The sequence below is a fragment of the Melitaea cinxia genome, chromosome 11 (assembly GCF_905220565.1).
Source record: "Melitaea cinxia chromosome 11, ilMelCinx1.1, whole genome shotgun sequence".
NCBI classification, from domain to species: domain Eukaryota; kingdom Metazoa; phylum Arthropoda; class Insecta; order Lepidoptera; family Nymphalidae; genus Melitaea; species Melitaea cinxia.
In genome coordinates, this window is record NC_059404.1 from 16,065,151 (window position 1) to 16,085,828 (window position 20,678).

Consider the following 20,678-nt stretch of genomic DNA (forward strand, 5'->3'; position numbering starts at 1 on the left):
TTATTTCATTCAGTCAGTCAGTCAGCTCAGCCTATTGTAGTCCACTGCTGGACATAGGCCTCCCCAAGTTCGCGCCAAACATCCCGATTTTCCGCAATCCTCATCCAGCCTACACCGGCAATCTTACGTAGATCGTCGGTCCAATGGGCTGGAGGACGTCCCACACTGCGTTTGCCAAGACGCGGTCTCCACTCTAGGACCCGTCTGCTCCAACGACCATCAGTCCTGCGGCACAGATGGCCAGCCCACTGCCACTTCAACTTACTAATTCTGTGGGCTATGTCGGTTACTTTCGTTCTCTCGCGCATAGTCCCATTTCTAATCCTATCTTTGAGAGATACCCCAAACATAGCCCGTTCCATTGCACGTTGAGCGACTTTAAACTTGTGGACCAGTCCCTTCGTCAGTGTCCACGTCTCGGCTGCGTATGTTAACACAGACAGGACGCATTGCTCGAAGACTTTTGTCTTCAAGCAATCAACAGAGACTTATCGCCTCTCTTAAAGAACAGCACCACCACACTCCTGGACCACGCCTCCGGCGTGGTACCTCGATGGATGACGGCGTTAAATAGTCTTTGGGCTTTTGGGACAGGTCACCCTGCGGCCTTAAGGAGCTCAGTGGTAATTCCGTTATCCCCCGGGGCCCTTCCGTTTTTAAGCTGCGCGACAGTTATTTAGATAAAAATAATGCATTTGTGTTTAAATCGTTTTTTAAGGAAATGCTAAGAAGGTGGAGTCAGTTGCCTATGTCGTTAAGCGTCAGTTCGTTATCGTTTGTTGATCTTGCAATCGAGATCGTTTTTACGTACATTTGTTCGAAAATAACGTGTGAAAGTTGGTGAACGGAGCATATGAGTGCACTTCCCGCAGCACCGGAGTTAAGGTGGAGTCAGACGCGCAACTCTAAGGTATTGTAATATCTATAAATAACGAAAAGCTAACCTAAAAACTTGAAGACAATATCTTCGTAACCACGGGGTTTACACGATAATTGTGATACGGGGGGGGGGGGGGGGGCCAAAATTATACCGCTCCAAATAAACACTCGGCATAACCACGACATAGCCTCAAAGTTGACATAAGTATTTTGACAGCTTGGACATTCCTTCTTACTATCCGTTACACTATGGACATTCCCTATTTTGTTCCTGTATACAGTTTTGAGACTTTAGTAATAGATCTGATTATACGCGTTTTTACACTTTTTGTGTAATGCTAACTAAAAATACACAGGAAAATTAAAATATTGCCATTAAAAAAACTTAGAATTTTAGTGACATTCCTTGTTTTGCACCTGTACCCTTCAACTGATAGCGACCTCTTACGTTGAACGTACACTGAGAAATTATATGAACGCTTCACTCAACACTCACACAGGGTCTTCACAGTCCCCATTTGAATAATCCTGATTCGGGGGTCTGAAAACATACACATTAACGAACGCTTGAAATACAACAAACATTTATCACTTCACTACATATTATAAAACAAACGCTTTCTCGCTTTCTCTGTCCCTATGTATGTACCTAAATCTTTAACACTACGCAACGGATTTTGATGCGGGTTTTTTTAATTGAAAGAATGATTAAAGAGGAAGGTTCATATGTTTAATACATGCGTAATATAATAGAGGAACATTGATAGTTTTTGCAACCGTGCGAAGCCGGGGCGGGTCGCTAGTATTCTATATTTCAATCGTATTGAACCCATGACTGTTACCGTTGGAAAAATCCATCATGGATACCCTCTAGCGCGGGGACGGCAGAGGGTTATGTCAGACTCCTACTGACTAAAAAACCACCACGTGTGAGCAGTCGTCCGCCTGAGTGGGGCGAGATGGGGTCGCGCTAGCATTCGCCACCTCGCCCCGGCGGTAGGCCCGGGCAAAGTTTCCGGGCCCCGGCACAATGGTGGGGTGGCCTCGCTCACATTAAGGCCACCCCTCAGACGTGTGGGGTCGTGTCATCCGGCCGGCCGAAGTCCCTCGGCTATCGGATAGGAGTCTCCCCCCGGGATTTCCTCGCCGCCACAAAATGATATGTTTCGGCGAGGATCTCCGCCTGAGTTGCTATTACACTGCGTCAACCATAACAATAAATCAATGCAAGAGATATAAAGAATCGATGTAGTACTATTTAACCATTTATTATATATACTTAAGCGTTTTGTCTAGAACTAGCTTGCGGTACTAATGTACCAAATTTGTTTGCCACTACGCTATTGCTTGTCTCAACATACGTTGAACTAAATTAGTGCTGACCTCGAGTAGGCCTTGAGATTATATCAGCGTTTTTAGTAAAGTCAAACATTTTAAGAACACTTAACAAAGAACGATCTCTTGTTTGTATTTAGTTTTTTGATTATTTAATATTAAGTTGATGATACACTGTTGTTGTTGTCACATGTGATATCAGTTGTGCGAGAGGTACCCGTGATATTTTTTAATTTTGTAATTTTAATGAGGTAGGATACAGTAGGAAACATCTTGCTCAAAATTTGGAACAGTCCTACTGAGTATAGTACCCTTACACCCTTACAAAAGATCACAGCTAAATGACATGGCTCGCAAGTTCTATGGTGATAAGTTGTCCAGGGCTCCTAGGAAGGGTGCGGGTAGGCTCGGCGACGCCCTTGCAAAGCTTCCTGTGTTGCAGACGGCCATACACGTTATCCGTTTGCCATCAGAGGGGCGGTACGTTTCTTTGCCGTCGTAGCGGAATAAAAGAAAATCTAAAAAAGGTTTACCTTCTCCAAATAAAAAATCTACGTATAAATGTAACTATATCGTGCACAATACTGCTCAGTTTGTTCATATCCTGAGATTTTGTCTTATATAACCTAGGAGACCTTGAACCGACGCTATCAAACCGTGTCTTCGAGGAATACTATTTCAATGAATTAAGTTACGTTATATAATATTCCTTGTGTCGTATTTATTATTTACTAGCCGACCCGACAGACGTTTCCCATCCTGTGAACTGTCAAACTTTAACTCTAATCGTTACGTTTTCTGAAATTTCACAATATTCTGCGCTATTTTTTTAATCTTTCATTCCTTATGAACGGTTATCAAAGTGTTAGAAAACTATTTAAACAGAAATTAAACAAATTGGTTCAGGTGTTTTCGTGTTTAGCGCTTAGGAACATATTTAGCGATTCATCTTTATTTACATAGAATATAAACCCTTTGATAACAATACATGTTAATGAAGACAATATATGTTAGTGTATTTACTAAGAATTTTTGCAATTCTTCGGGTTTAGTGTTTATGGTTAGACGATCTACACTCTGTATGATCGTTGAAATGAAAAAAGAGAGGTTCTAAGGACTCCCAAGTATACTTTCCAAACTAGAAACTTATTTGGTCGATGGGTTTTAGTTTCTCAACAATGGTCAATTCTAACAAATGTTTTATTTAAATATCAAAATCAAAAATTTCCTTATTCACTTCAAAAGCACTTGAATCGTCATTTTTACAAAGTACACATAATGTTAATTAATTATAGTTAAGGTAATAACACCAATTTGGATTGTACTTTTTGCTAAGAAGAATAGCGATGAAATACATAACTTTAAGAGTCGTCAATATATCGCCCAAAAGATCAGACATAGATTTCATGAAAGGCTGTAACGCTTACAGCGCGTTTCTGTCATTTCTGTAGTGTAGTATCGAATGATAAGCTTTGGCTATTAAAGATTGTAAGAAATTTGTCGTTACCCTTTCGTAAAACTGTTTATTATTATAAACATTACAATTATATGAAAACCTTGCAATTCTTGTCTTTCTGAGGACTGCTGTTGTAAAGCTTCATAATAATAATAATAATAAAAACGCACACAGATAAGAAATAAATTGCAGGTTTTTAAAAAAGGCACGCACGGGATACTTTGAGCGCGTGGATGTTGTATAATTTAATAAAAAAAAGTGCAGTTCATACTTGACCGTCATTCTTATCAAATCTTAACCCCTTAACGACAGATAAAATAAGGCTATTACGTAATCTACGTAAAATAAACTTTAAAATGTATTGCGAGTTACAATCGTTAGCGGTTTCGATTTCTGTTGATAACACATATCTGAATCAGTACTATGAATCATATCTCGAAATATAGCTATTGCTATTAGTAATCGAGTAAGTTTCCAATTGTTTCTATGTGTAAGACATATTTGAATTGATTCATTGAAGTTTCTTGAAGTAAAACTTCTTTAGGCATGCTTGACTTAGGGATTAAGCTGGTGAATGCGTGACGAGAGCGTTACGAAAAGTGTGATCGGGCGTGGCAAACGGAAGTTGAGAGGGAGATATAAGTTAGTAAAGATAGAAGGAGTTGGTTGTGGTTGGTTTGTGACTGTTGCGCTGGCGGTTGCAGGTTCGATTCCCGCACATGACAAACATTTGAATTGGCCATACAGATGTCATGGTCTGGCTGTTTGTGCAGTCCTTGTGGTTCTCCCCACCGTGCCTCAGAGAGCACGTCAAACCGTCGGTCCCGGTTTAATACATGATAATGTACACCTGATAGCGATCGTTACTCATAGTAAAGAATATATCCGCCAACCCGCATTGGAGCAGCGTGGTGGATTAAGCTCTGATCCTTCTCCTACATGGGGAAAGAGGCATATGATGCCTAGCAGTGGGACATCACAGGCTGAAGCGACGTCTCGTATATTACTGTAGGGGCAATTTACTTCAGTCGTGTGGTCTAAAGCACACTCGTTTTTAACCGACTTCCAAAAAAGGAGGAGGTTCTCAATTCGACTGTATTTTTTTTATGTATGTTACATCAGAACTTTTGACCGGGTGGACCGATTTCGACAATTTTTTTTTTAATCGAAAGGTGGTGTGTGTCAATTGGTCCCATTTAAATTTATTTGAAATCTAACAACTACTTTTCGAGTTATATCTAATAATGCGTTTTTACTTGACGCTTTTTTCGTCGACCTACGTTGTATTATACCGCATAACTTTCTACTGGATGTACCGATTTTGATAATTCGGATAATTTTTTTTGATGGAAAGGAGATATCCCTAGTTTAGTACCATGAGAAGGAAACCAGGATCTGCTGATGGGATCCTAGAGAAATCGAGGGAAACTTTCGAAAATCCGCAATAACTTTTTACTAGGTGTACCGATTTTGATAATTTTTAATTTAATCGAAAGCTGATGTTTATCATGTGGTCACATATAAATTTTATCGAGATCTGATAACTACTTTTTGAGTAATCTTTGATAACGCGTAGTTACGCGTATTATTTATTATCTTTTGCTGCGATCTTTTATTGTTAAATCGTTGTGCCGAAACTTTGGCAAAAAATTATAGTACTGCAAATTTTCTAAGTTAATCAAAGCTAAAATATAATATACCCAATTTCTCACAGTGATCTTTGTATTTATAGTTCCATCATATGAGATTTCTGGAGTTTGTTACTTTGCAATTTTAAACTTCTCGGTGAATCTTAATTACATAATTATCTATTATTGTATGTATTAATTGATAGACAATCTCCATTTAAAATGAGCTATTGTTACAATTATTACTATTGTTATTTTATTTCATATGTTGTAAACGTAAACAATTGAACTTACATGTTTAGTGTTAATAGGCCATTAAATGCGGGACGATTCAACCAGAAGATATTAGATACGGGCTCACTTTGATCTGACCCTGGTATAACTGGCTTAATTTGTGATGAACATCTTATAATTATGTATTGGTGATAGGTATTTCGTAGCACCAAAATGTATATACCTACATTTATAAATTTGTGAAAAATAATATTATTACTTTATAGTATAGTTTTCGTAGTTTGTGTTATAAATTAAACGTCTTACGCCGAGTTACACGAAACAAAATTAAAACATTAAGTAGAGATTAAACTAATTTAATCACAAGAATTTCATACAATTCTTGCGATTAAATTAGTTTAATCACTACTTAAATTTAAATTTCTTTTCGTGCAACTCGGCGCTACCCTAACGTTTCTAATTGTATAAAACAACACTTTCAATACACATTGCGAACGTCCAGCACATCATCAGTCCAACAAATATCCGATGTTAATACAGATATTTATGCTGCGACCGAATCCGCAACCACTAACGCGCCAACCATCTCTATGACCAAGCCGCCAGGTAATCGTCAAATTGAGGAGCGTTATATGAAATTTATTCCAATACGCTGTACCAAAAATAGGCGATTGTAAAGAACGTTGACGAACGCAGTCCCCAATCTGATTCGAAAAAGATTGAAATATGACAGTTATAGATTGAGGTACATAATTATATATACTAGTAGTCGCCTAGATTCGACCATAATTTGACCACACACTTCAACATTAAACAAAGGAGTATATATTCGTATGTTTCTCAAATACACGGTAGTGTGTGTAATTTTTTTTTTATTGATTTAATGTATTTTTTATTCATAGACGTTTAAAGTGACGAATCGTGAATGTGACGTGAATCTACTTAGGTATATAAAATATATTTTGTAAATAACTCTAATAATTTCATCATCAAAACAATAAAATTTACCGACTAAAAAAACCTAAACATAGCACCGTTATCTACTTAATTTTCATAACATATTAATCTTATAGATACAGTAATATAACTGTTGTTGCGAAGCGATGAGAACACAACGGAAAGAAAGGTTTACTAACTAAATATGGTACACAGTCCTTTTTACTGCTAATAAAATGCTTTGTTGTATACAGCCAATAAAAGGACACATAAAGATGTACAAAGACTGTCTTATCGCTGTAAGAGCAATCTCTTCCAGTCGACCTTTGGAAATGTAAAATATTGTATAGGTAAAATTTAGTGAGAGAAGTTACTTTCCGATTCTTCTCTTCAGAATAAACATTGCCAATCGCCGATAGCTTCACATCAATTGTTCAATAAGTCAGTTTAGCCAATCGCAGTCCACTGCTGGACATAGGCCTCCACTAGTTTGTGCCTAAAAAGGCGTGAACTCATGTGTTTTGCCCATAGTCATCACGCTGGGCACCGAAGACGCTTTTGGCCGTCTTCGGACTGTTTATTTCAAAGCCAGCAGTTGGATGGTTATCCCGCTATCGGTCGGCTTTTTAAGTTCCAAGGTGGTAGTGGAACTGTGTTATCCCTTAGTCGCCTGTTATGACACCCACGGGAAGAGAGGGGGGTGGCTATATTCTTTACTACTGTCGCTACACAGCGGAGATCAATTATTATAATTAATCAATTATAAACGAATATTTTATTTTAATTATTTTGACAATTCAAAATTGCTTTTAATGTCAACATAAATAAATATTTTATTTTATTTTATTTAATAAGGTCTTATGAGTTTCTATTGGTGTATTTATTCGATGTGTATCTTTTACAATATTCAAAGTTCCTTCCACGATCGACTAGCGGATGTGTCAATGACCCTCAAATAACTCATATGACCTTCTCGCACTCGTTCGTATCGTAATTATTAATAGTTATTTATATTTTACGTCGATACTGTCTGTACGGATTTAAATGTTTTTTAGGGTTCTATATTTTGAAAAATTATAAAATAACATTAGTTTTTTTTTTTTTTCGAAGATTTTAATATTAATTTATTTGATTCTAAAAATTTTAGGGATTTATTTTTCTATATATAGAAGCTTTTTCAACGGTTTCCGATAGAGCTATCCTCACGTATAACGGTAGCCCATATAAAGAGGGTTTTGATGGTTTTTATAATCAAATGTAAGTTTTTCATACTCATACGTATGTATTTGTAATTGCAATTTTTTTTAATCCCAAGTTATGTTTTCTTAGTTGAGGTAAAATATCCCTGACATAACGACTGTCTTAATTCCTCCTGACTTCATTAACCAGTGAAATAGGAACCTAATAAATAATATAACGTTGTCTTTTTTATTCCCACTTAAACATTTAAGCACTATTATTGTTACTATAGGTCTAGTTGAATTAGACGTAATGGTTCGGAACCCCCAGAGTGCAAGCTCTTTGTATTATTTCATTAGTCAACTCGTGACTTTGTCCATACGTAATGAGGGAGTTGTCTAGTTGATTTAATTAATTTTAATTCGAGTTCCTTCACCCCAATCGTAGACACTAGAATATAGTAAAATACCTTACCTACACTTGAAAATACAGGTATCAATAACCATAATTTTCAATTGAAGAAAATGTTTGACAGTTTTAATGGCACAAAATTATTTTCTAAAATATTAAGTTCCCACTTTATGCGTTCTGTTTGTTTATAAATTATCAAATTTTAGGTCTAAATCTCGTCTGATCTAACCTAACCCCCCTAACTTGTTATCTTCCATGAAGATATATAATAATTTCTTTATGTGTAAGTCAATCAAATAAATTTATAAACGGTTAAATAAATACGGTAAATAGTCAAAAAATCTACGTTTACATAATAGACAAGTTATAAAAATAACTATATCATATAAGAATATAATTTTGAAGTTCATATTTTCGCTCGTTCCATTGACCTAATTGAAATGAATAAATTCTTTCACGCTTGCGCATGTCTACGTAATGTTGATTGAAATGAATTTCTCAATAAATTTAATTTATATTTTACAAAATTACGTGAAAAATATTCTTCGTATATGTTTTGAGTTGACTTTTTTAAACTTTTTATACTGTACTAAGTACTACTGTGTTTTATATGTACTAAGTAAATAGCATAATAATGAAGACTATATAAATAAAAATTTAAATACGTGTACCTCAACACATACCATGTAATTATAAAGGTTAATTCACCTATTTACTAGCTGTTAATATAGGAACAAGTCCTTTATTGTTATAGACATTGTTCCCAATTTAAATGCTCTTTTTAATACCTGTATGTTTTTCTCATTGTTATTTATTTCATAGTTCATTCATAAAACGACTCGTTTTGCTCAAGAACCGTTCAATTTCGAATACTTTGTGTTAAAAAAAACAACACGAACATGGGAACATGCTTGTTGGACCTGTCATCGTTATAGTTAGGTATTGGCTGCCACAACGCTACAAATGACCTGTTTTTCAATCGCAGGTGGATGGTAAAACCATAAAAGCTCAAATATGGGATACCGCGGGGCAGGAGAGATACCGCGCGATAACGTCCGCGTACTACCGTGGCGCGGTGGGCGCGCTTCTCGTATACGACATCGCGAAGCACCTCTCGTACGAGAACGTGGAGCGATGGTTGCGCGAGTTGCGCGACCACGCCGACCAGAACATACTGATCATGCTCGTCGGCAACAAGAGCGATCTTAGGCACCTCAGGTGAGTGAAGACTAAAGACCGATAGACACCTTAGATGATAATGAAAACTCCAACCTGTCAGCATTACGACGTGATCTTGACTATTTCAAGTGATCAAATGCAGGCAATAATCTGATGTTTCTTGTAATGTTTGAGACGACTGTCATGGAATGTGATTTTCCTATTTGCAGTCACGGCTATAGCCCTAGCTATTCCTTGGTAATAAAAAATACTAATGAAATAGAATTCAATGAAATAGGGTTTAAAATTATTATCATATATGTATTTTTTTTACATTGTATACAACTGTTTGTTCCTAAATAATAATAAAAATAGAATGCATATTATTCCGTCATGTTGCTTCAGTGAATGTCGGATATTCATACTTGCTTCATTTATTGAACATATTACTTAAGTCAGTCTAGTCTACATTTTAATCTACAAATGAATAAAAGAACATTGCTCTTATTTCAGATCTATTCCAACAGAAGAAGCGAAGGCGTTCGCGGAACGGAATGGGCTTAGTTTTATTGAAACATCCGCCCTCGACTCGACCAACGTGGAACCGGCATTCCAGAACATTTTAACCGGTAATTACGTTTTTAGTCACTTATAAACTAACATACATTAATCTTTACTATAATAAACGTGTCAAAAATAATAAAATTCCTTAATTATTCAAGTAGTCTTCAAATGCGCTTATGAATCGTGAATTTTTCTATATTAATTTTTCTATCAGCTCCATTACACAATGAGCGTACACGCATAATGTAAGAACGCATGACTTCTAACTTGGAAAGATGGAATCTTTTGATATAAGTAAAGCGTTATAGTCATCTAATATTGTATTTTATTGACTTATCGTACTTACCTCATCGAAAGAATACTTGAAATAAATATTTCTTTATCCTCACCATTATTTAAAGAACATTTTGCTTCAATGAATGATTTGTTTTATAAATAAAAATTGTATTTTGTTTTAAAGAATTAAGGTTAAAGTGAAGCTACCTATTCGGAATGTAGATACTAACGCCCGGTTTCCGAAAGGCTGATCAACGCTGAAATTAACAAATCATCTGTCAAATCTCTTCTCTCTCTCTAACTATTAAATGAGTTGCTAAAAGCATGGTTATACTATTCAATTTGATAATCCTGTCAGTTGACATAACTGTCAAATTTGACTCTAGAATCATATGTTAACCGCCATTTTGGGTTTCTGAAACACTAATTAAGGTATAATCATTGATCAATCGTCTGTCGAATACTCGGTCAACTAATCGGTGTATATCGGCGAATTAGCTTAAGGAAAATAATTATTTTCTACGTGAAACCACATTTTGTTTTTTGTTAAAGGTATGTAAAACATATTTATAACCAAGTGTTGTATATGTAATATATGTTTTTTCTTCTAAAAGTCTACATTATTGATTGGTCTTGTTAAACTAAAATTTTTTGTTCTTTTTTGTAGGTTACACAGATGTCTATTATTATCACCAAGAAAAAACTGGTCAAAGTTCATTAATAAATGAAAACACTTCTGTGTGGTCATCTCTATTATTAACACATTTTAATTGTTAAGGTTTAAATTTTATTAGTAACAAACAGTATATAAATAAAAGGGAATTTAAAAGAAAAGGTCATAAAAAAATAATGTATTTAATTTTCAGTCAATAAATATGTCTATTACTACTATTAAAAAAATACTTATTATTACTTAATAACTAGAATTTAAAACAAGCTATTATAATCATAATTACGTTTCAGCCTGTAATATCCCACTACTGGGCATAGGCCTCTTTCCCCATGTAGGAGAAGGATCAGAGCTTAATCCACCACGCTGCTCCACTGACGGATATATTCCGTACTATAACGATCGCTATCAGGTTTACATGATAACAACCGGGACTGACGGCTTAACGTGCTCTCCGGGGCACGGTGGGGAGACCCACAAGGACTGCACAAACACCCAGACCACGGCAAACACCTGTATGGCCAATACAAATGTTTGTCATGTGGGGGAATCGAACCCGCTACCGCCAGCACAACAGATACAATCCATGGCTGTAACCGTTGCGCCAACGCGGCATCAATAATCATAATTATAATTACTTTATCATATTTTCATACTACTATTTTCGTACTACTTCTGTTTAATTGTTTTTCTAAAACTAATAACTAATGGTTTTTTTTTTTATACAGTCTATATTCTGATAATTTAATTTTTTCTTCTAAAGATGAACTCTTCATTTTATTTTCATAATATTGTTTTTTTTTTTAAATAATAAATATAACATACACACACGGTCGTCTGGTCCTATGGTAAAGCAACTTAATGCTTGTGTTACAGATAACAGCCGACTGCTATAACTATTTTTTTTTTATAAATATACATAGAAATAATACATATATAAATACAAACATTATACCCAGGCCCAGGCGGGAATCGAACCCGCCACCCGCGGAACAGAAAGCAGGACCACTACAAACTGCGCCAACGGGCTAGTCAGTTATTGTTTTTAGGAACTATTTTCTTTTTTGTTCTATCTTCCTTAGATGTTTATATGATGATTAAGATTGGATAAAGATTGGATGTTTCAGTATTATCAGATGTATTAAATAACATCACAACTAACAGTTTCAGTAGGTTTTGATTCATCACTAATATATAAAATAATATTTAATTATAATATTGCATGACCACAAGTTACAAACCGACTGTCAAATCAAACTAATCGAGGACTAGTTAATTTTGCTGTGAATGACGTTTCAGCCACTCAAATTGGTTTTGACAGTTGTGTTTAATCTAACAGCCGTTTACTAGACCTATACTTTGAAAACAAAAACCTTTCAGAAAACGGGCGTAAATATATGAATAAAATTACTAATGTTTTCTAAAACTTTCTTACTACGAAATTTACTATAAAAGAAGTTATTTCAACACAAAAAAGAATAAGCTAAAAACAATAATCGTGTTTGCTCCCAAACGAAAAAAAAAACGACTTCAATTACATCGACCATACATTACATATAAACAACGTAAGTGGACGATAAAATGACAAGTAAATGCGTTATCGAAGATTACTCAAAAAGTACTCATGACACTTCGATCAAATTTAAATGGTACTAAATGACAAGCACCACCTTTCGATTAAAACAAAAATCATCAAAATCCACCTTCCTTCCACCCAGTCAAAAGTTCTGAGTTGTAAAAAATAAAATCGAATTGATAACCTCCTCCTTTATTGGAATATGGCTAAAAACTTAAAATTATTCTTATTTGTAAACTATTTTATTTTAATATTATTAAGTTGAGAGTCAGGTAAAATATTTCATAAAGAAACCTGTTTCAAGGAAAAAATAAATATATACCATGTATCAATTTAAATAAAGGTGCAACAGGCATGTCAGATAATGGAGGATCATCAACGGCTGTCAGGAAGGTCGTTGACATAGCAAGGTGTTCCATACAATTTTCTCATATGCTATTATATCCCACGGTTTTTATGGTGCTGCTCTTAAAAGATTCCATCGTTTTATTAATCTGATTTCAACTTTCTAATATTTTTGTACATCGTTTTTACAGTTCTCTTAGATATAAGTATAAAAAATAACGTTATTGTTATATAGATTTAAAGGGTTACTCAAATTTAACCATAATTAATTTTAACCATAAATAATCAATAATTTGACAATTTATTTTGGGCAATAATTTATTATATGCAGTTTCACGCGCGTTAATTTGAGTAAAAATCTTACTAAAATACTATAGCCTATAGCCAGCCTTCTTTAGTAAATGGACTATCCAACACAAAAATAATTTTTCGATTTTGACCAGTAGCTAAAATAAACTCTTTAACTAGTATAATATTGTTACGTGTTGTCTTGTAAAACAAATAAAATATCTTTCAAAGTAAAACTTTTATTCTAACGCCCAAAAATTGCCCGACAGTACTGCCAACCTCAGGACGTTGCGTCAAACTTTCTTTTTCGTTTTGTAATAATAAACATTCTTAGACATATATATGTTTATTTTGATTAACAAACATGTAACTTTTGTTTGCAGAGATCTACAGGATCGTGTCTCAGAAGCAGATGCGCGACCCGCCCGAAGGCGACGTGATCCGGCCCGACGCCGAGCCGGCCGACGTGCGGCCCTCCGGCGCGGACTCCGTGCGCAAGCAGTGCTGCCAGTAGCCGGTACTACACCACACATAAACACGGACACGAGCACGCCCACTCTCGAACACGCGCACACGCCCACGCATAAATTCGCACACGCACACACTCGCACACGCACACACTTGCACATGCACACACTCGCACATGCACACACTCGCACACGCACACACTCGCACACGCACATACTAGCACACGCACACACTCGCACACGAACACACACACACACTCGCACACGCACACACACACACTCGCACACACTTGCACACGCACACACTCGCACACGCACACGCACTCACTTGCACACATACACACGCACACACGTACGTATTTACACGTACATATTCACACATATATACACCTTCATTCAGGTATACAGAACATACACAAACATTTACGCAAGGGCACCTAACGTAGTAAGGGCACATAACAAACAGGCTAAAATAAGAAAGATAACTGCAAAAACAGTGTACGAAAAGAATAGAAAGTTGAAATAAGATTAATAAAACGATGGAATCTTTTAAGAGCAGCACCATAAAAACCGTGGGATATAATAGCATATGAGAAAATTATATGGAACACCTTGCTATGTGCTGTGTGGCTACGGCACTAAAGAATTTAGCCACCCCCTCTCTTCCCGTGGGTGTCGTAAGAGGCGACTAAGGGATAACAAGGTTCCACAACCACCTTGGAACTTAAGAAGCCGACCGATGGCGGGATAACCATCCAACTGCTGGCTTTGAAATACACAGGCCGAAGACGGGCAGCAGCGTCTTCGGTGCGACAAAGCCAGTACTGCGGTCACCAACCCGCCTGCCCAGCGTGGTGACTATGGGCAAAACACATGAGTTCACGTTGTTTTTGGCGTAAACTTGTGGAGGCCTATGTCCAGCAGTGGACTGTATAGGCTGTAATAATAAATAAAATAAGAAAGATAACAAATCAATCACAACAATTTAGAAAAAGTTTTAAAAAGAAAAATAAAGAATCATATGTAAACTCACAAACAGAATTACAAGAAGACGAAATGGAATTACAAATTTCAGAAGATGACAACAGCAATTCAGACTCAGTGGCAGAAAACCCTAATATAGAAAATCCCCATACAAAAAAACGCGAGAGAAGTAGAATGCAAAAATTTGACATTTGGAGTTTTATAATTAAAATTAAGAATATAGTAACGTCTAATGATGAATTTAAAGATAAAGTATCAGCGTTTGTGAAGGTAGTGTGTGAAGAATTTCAATTGTTTGTGTTTAATATAATATCTGGTACGCGAATGGGTGAAAATTTGTTTAATTATTTCAATGGATAAGAACTGTAACATTAATATATTGCAATGGAACTCACAAAGTTTGACACCAAAATTAATTAGTTTTGAAAATTTATTGTATCAAGAAAAAATTCATATTGCTATTATCTCTGAGACGTGGTTGAATACGGACACTACTCTCTATCTGAGTGAGTATAATGTGTATAGAAAGGATCGTTATGACTCTTATGGAGGAGTAGCGGTTATGATCCATAAATCTTTAAAGTCGTTTGTTTGCTCTAGCAGTAGTATTAATTCTGGCATAGAGGTAGTTCATATTAAAATAATTAATTGTAAGTACTTAGAAAATGTAATTTCTGTTTATTGTCCTTCATCTGTTACAACACGTCAGTGTGACTGGGATAGTATCTTTTCAATAGCATCTAGGAAAACGTTAATTGGGGGGGACTTCAACGGACATCATTCCAATTGGTCCTACAAAACAGATAACAGGGGTGTTCAATTACTGGATTCTTCTTTAGAGCAAGGTTTTGTGTCACTTAACAATGGAGATGCAACAAGAGTTAAATTAGTAAATGGCATTTTGCAGATGTCATCTCCAGATATAACATTTGTGTCGTCTGATGTAGCTGTTAGTTTTGACTGGCGGGTAATTAATGAGAACCTCGGGAGTGACCATCTGATTATTAAGGTTAAATTGAATTTTACTAACGAAATAGTCTATATTGAAAAACGTAATTTTTTAAAAGCTAATTGGGAATCATACAAAAAGGACCCTACTGAGTCATTTGTCTCGGTAGATAGTTTCAACCGTTCTATTACTAGTATACAAGATTTATATGATTATTTTATCAATCAAATAAATTTTTCAGCTAACAAAAACATACCTATAAGTAAAATTTTTATAAGTCCTATCAAAAATTTTAAACCTAAACATTACTGGTCACCAACGTTATCAAAAGCGATTGCCGAGCGTAGACTAGCTCTTAGTAGATTTAGAAAAAACCCTACTCCAGATAATCTTCGAAAATTAGAAGATAAAACTAAGCAAGCAAGAACAATGCTGCTCAAGGCTAAATTAAACAGCTGGAAAAAATTTTGTACGGATATTAATGAGTCTACATCCGTAACAGATATGTGGAATAAAATGAGATGGTTTAAAGGGTATCAAAAAACTATTATTTCACCACCCAAAGAGAAACTAAGCGAGTTGCTTCGATCCCTTACCCCCGATTATGCCTCGAACTGTCAGCCTTTTGTCCAATCCAATAATGTTTTACTAGAGTCAAGTTTCACTATTCAAGAATTAGAGGCCTGTTTAAAAAAGAAGGATACGGCTCCTGGTACTGATGGTATTACGTATTCCATGATTTTTAATTTACCATTGGCTGGTAAAAAAGCACTTCTAACAATATTTAATGCTATATTTAATTCGGCTACTGTGCCAAAGCAATGGCGTACAACTTTGATAGTTCCCATTCTCAAATCACATAATAGCTTAAATTCAGAAATCAACTTAAGACCTATCTCACTTATATCGTGTTTGTGTAAAATATTTCATAACATGATAGGAAAACGGTTGGAATGGTTTATAGAAAACAAGTTGATTTTATCACCTCTTACTTGTGGTTTTAGAAAGACACAATCTTGTTCAGACTGTTTGTCACGTCTTGTTTCTTTACATTCATTTAGGCTTTGCAAATAAAATATCAACAGTGGCGTGTTGCATAGATATTGAAAATGCATACAATAATATTTCGATAGATAGAATGGTTACGACATTGGATAAATTAGGAGTTGGTAAGAGAATATGCAACTACATCTGGTCATTTCTGAGCAACAGACAGCTAATGATCAAAGATAGTACAATGGATCAGTTAACTAGGTATACTAATAGAGGTCTAGCCCAAGGCGACCCAATTTCTCCGTTACTTTTTAATATAGCAAACTTTTGAAATATGTACTAAAATAAAAAATGTATGTGTTGCACAGTATGCAGATGATTTTATTTTCTACATTTGCCATAACGATTTAAAGCACTGTGAAACGGAATTACAAATAGCTTTGAACTCGGTTGTTAAAATGTTGGATAATATTGGCCTTCAAATATCTGGAAGTAAATCTAAGGTGTGTATATTTAGTAGAAGTCGCCGTAGAGGAAAAGTTAAGTTAAAAATTAATAATGATGTTTTGCTATTGAATGAAAATATTAAATATTTAGGCCTCTGGCTAGATCGATCGTTGCGTTGGAGTAAACATATCAATGAGATTGTTGAGAAATCTACAAAATTTTTAAATTTATTAAAAGTGTTGGCTGGGTCTGGTTGGGGTATCCATCCAGGCCATATTCGATCCTTGTACTTGTCTTTGATTAGAAGCAGGTTTGATTATGGTTGCTATTTTTACGATAACAGTGCGAAAACACATCTTTATAAAATTGACAAGGTTCAAAACCAAGCCCTTCGAATAATAGGTGGATTCATTAGAAGTACTCCTATACATGTAATGGAGAGTGAATTGTGTATTCAACCATTGTTTATTAGGAGATTGTATTTAGCATATAAATATTGTATGAAATGTAGATCTTGGTCAAATAATGCAACAATTAAACTTTTGGATGATTTAAGTTCCTCAAGATATGAGAGATACTGGCAAAATATTAAAAAAAACCCGTTACTTTTATTAGTATATCGTGAATGTAAACAGGTCCAGATTCACTCCTCGAACCTATTAGAAATGTTTAAATTGAATTCATGGATCAGTAGTATTGATTTAAGTAATGTCATAGAAACGAATTTGAATTGTATTAAATTATCTAAAAGAAGCTATGAAAGCGCATCTCTGAAAATTAGTGTCGTGAAAGAATTGTACGAAAAGTATTCTGGTTGGACACAAATATTTACAGATGGGTCGAGGAGCGAAGCTGGACTTGGATGTGCTTATTGTAGCCAGAAAGGGGATATTTTTGGTCAATTTAAAATTTTATCAAATGTTTGTATAATGACGGCAGAACTCATTGCAGTTTCAGAGGCTTTAAAATATCTCAGTACACTGAATAACCAAAATATTGTCATTTTCACGGATAGTAAAAGTAGTTTACAACATTTGGCTCGATGCGCCTCTGGATATAGCAGAGGTGTATCGATAGCCTACACAATTGTCAACATTTTAAACGAACTCCGGATTAGGAATATAAATGTGAAGCTGCAGTGGGTTCCATCGCATATAGGTCTTAGTAGTAACGAGAAGGCTGACTGTCTAGCAAGAATAGCTATAAATGAAGGATTGGAACTTCATGTTTTACCTACTTTTTCAGAAAGTTTGACTAAATTTAAAATTGATTGTCATCAAAAATTTAAAGAATATTTCGACCAAAGAAGTAAAGAAAAGGGTATATGGTACAAAATTATTCAAAATCAGCCCCCTCGTTTACCTTGGTTTATAAAAGCAAGGATTAGTAGGAAGTACATCACTACAGCACTCAAATTACGTTCAGGCCATTTTCCATCCAAAAAGTTTGCCTTTTTAATGAAAAAAGCTGAATCCCCTAATTGTGACACATGCGGTCTGCTAGACGATGTACACCACATATTAAGTGAATGTTGTAAATACGAAACGGAGAGAGAATTATTGATGAAACGATTTAATATAAATAGATTTGATATGGGTACTTTTTTTTCTGTGTTAACAGAACCTTTGTCTGATGCAGCAAATTTGCTAGTTAATATGATCTTACATCATCAATGATTCTTTCTCCATTTCTTAGACATAGTGAGAATTAGGGTATGATGGGGCTGGCATGTCTGTGTAGACAAAAGTCCCTAAAAAAAAAATTAAAGAATTAAAAAAAAAAAAAAAGGGCACCTACGGCTACACACATACACAGAGTCGTAGTCACTAGTCATACAATCACATGCACGTATATTCAATATAATGATGTATAATAACCATTTTACATTCAACAGCCCTTAGTAAAATCTCACAGTGTTGAAGGCCGGACATCTATGGCTTATAAAAACATTAACTGTTTACATAACATTTATTTACGTTACATTTCTCGTTCTGTATAATGGTAGATATCATCAAGTATCATCGATAAAATTTTGATTCGACTAATACTTGTTATATGGAAATTCTTTTAATTTTTTTTTAAACAATCGTTTCTCTTACAGAAAGTCCTGTTAATTTTTGGAGTGGAAGAGATAAATGAAAAGGAATATAAAATGCAAGAAAACGAATCATTCCCAGACAAGGTCTAATCTATAAAACAGAACTAAAGTTGCCAGATCACAAATAAAAATAATAATTGAAAACCTGCCATTAAAAAGGAACTTATATATAATAGACAGTGCTATCTGTGTCTTGAAATAGCTTGTTGAAAAAATTAATTAATTAATCAATTTATTTTTGACTGGCAACACTCAACTCAGAAGCAGTTACGAGCGGCTCATGTAGATAGCTTTGTGTAATTATTGATATTTAGTGTCGGAACTATTAAAAGGTTAAATATATTATAATGTGGAGATGCAATTTATCACGTCGTAGGAGTCAAAGCTATGAACGCACTCGATTTTTATTTGGCGCTTCTAGTAACGTACACATCTGAATGTTTTTTTTTTGTTATCTAAGAAAAAAAAGGAATATTTGTTTCGACTTAGTGAATAATTCATATATATATTTATTTAGTTAATAAATAAAGTGTTTAACTAGCCAGTTCATTATTTGTTATCTATATAAGCTGCGTTGGCGTTCGTTCGCGGTGTATTTAAACTTGTCATACGAAGGACGCCAGCGTCACTTTTTTACTAAAGTACCCTCAGACTAATCACCTTTTTTATAAAGTAACAGAATTATAAGCAATAATAATGTTTCGATTGGATAAACCATGAACATGATAGCTTCATATCGATTTAATATTTCGCATAACATTAGCTAATAGTCGTATTAAGAGAGATAGCTTTATTAAATTTTCTTTCATTACGGATATTACGTGCCTTCGGACATGGTGACATGTTTTTTTTATTAGAGCTTTTTTTTTATTCCATGTTGAAATGATATCCTTATATTCGTTTGAGTGTTCCAGTAACTTCGATAATAATACAATAAATAATAATTTTCAAAACAATGTTTTTTATCTGTACATTTTTTGTTAAAACGGTGTTGCTACATGAAATCGTAATGTTGCTAGTCTCTAATTAATAAAAAAGACTACGTTTAATAATTTCAAATCTGTTTTCTATTAGTAAAAACCTATTTGACTATGCACAACGAAGTTATTGGTCGCTTGATAAATAATAAGGAAAACAATATTGCTTAATAGGGAAATGAAGTTGCGTTTGGTCAATAAGAGCTACATTTGAACTTAAATAGAATACTCATGGTTGAGTTATGGTCAAATACCAACATAGTTCAATGGCTCCAAGGCTTGGCGTCTCAACAGGCGGTGTTCTTTGTATAAGAAATATGTTATTGTATTATGATCTTCATATGCATGGTTATTTTTTTAGTGCCTATCTGTAATTACTTTATTAAAGACAAAGATAATAAAATATAATGTAAATTTCGTTGTGTTTGATTGATAATTTTAAGGTATAACTCGCGTTATGTAAAAATAACGCTGAAAAAAACTGGAGGGGGTACGTTTGCGCATGGGTATACTCGCGTACTAAAGTACTACTGTTTAATTTTTTAATTAGGCTTTCACTCGCGGCTTCGTCTAATGGTTATTGGTAGGTATATTAAAAAATACTTGAAATACCAGTGCGAATAATTCGGACTAAATAAGTATAATAATTATCACTTTACAAGATTACATTTTTTTTAAACAAAAGCAATAACAAATTTTTTAGTTATTGAAATGTCGTATTCATAAGTATTAATTATCTGTACTCTCGGTATTCGTATTTTAATAGTTTTTATGTGTTTAAAATGATAAATTGATATATGTTTTTTTGTGAAATAAATAGTAAATGGA

General features: G+C 34.7%; 1 protein-coding gene across 1 annotated transcript in view; it reads left to right on the plus strand.

Annotated features, from left to right (window-relative positions):
- The window catches only part of LOC123657702 (ras-related protein Rab-11A), a 27,310-nt gene extending 7,043 nt beyond the window's left edge, over nt 1-20,267 (plus strand). Inside the window, exons 3-6 of the mRNA XM_045593222.1 lie at nt 9,044-9,276; nt 9,730-9,845; nt 13,319-13,452; nt 18,877-20,267. Coding sequence (XP_045449178.1) covers nt 9,044-9,276; nt 9,730-9,845; nt 13,319-13,449 — 480 coding nt within the window. The 3' untranslated portion in view covers nt 13,450-13,452; nt 18,877-20,267. The remainder of the gene's footprint in view (nt 1-9,043; nt 9,277-9,729; nt 9,846-13,318; nt 13,453-18,876) is intronic.
- The last annotated feature ends 411 nt before the right edge of the window (nt 20,268-20,678 follow it).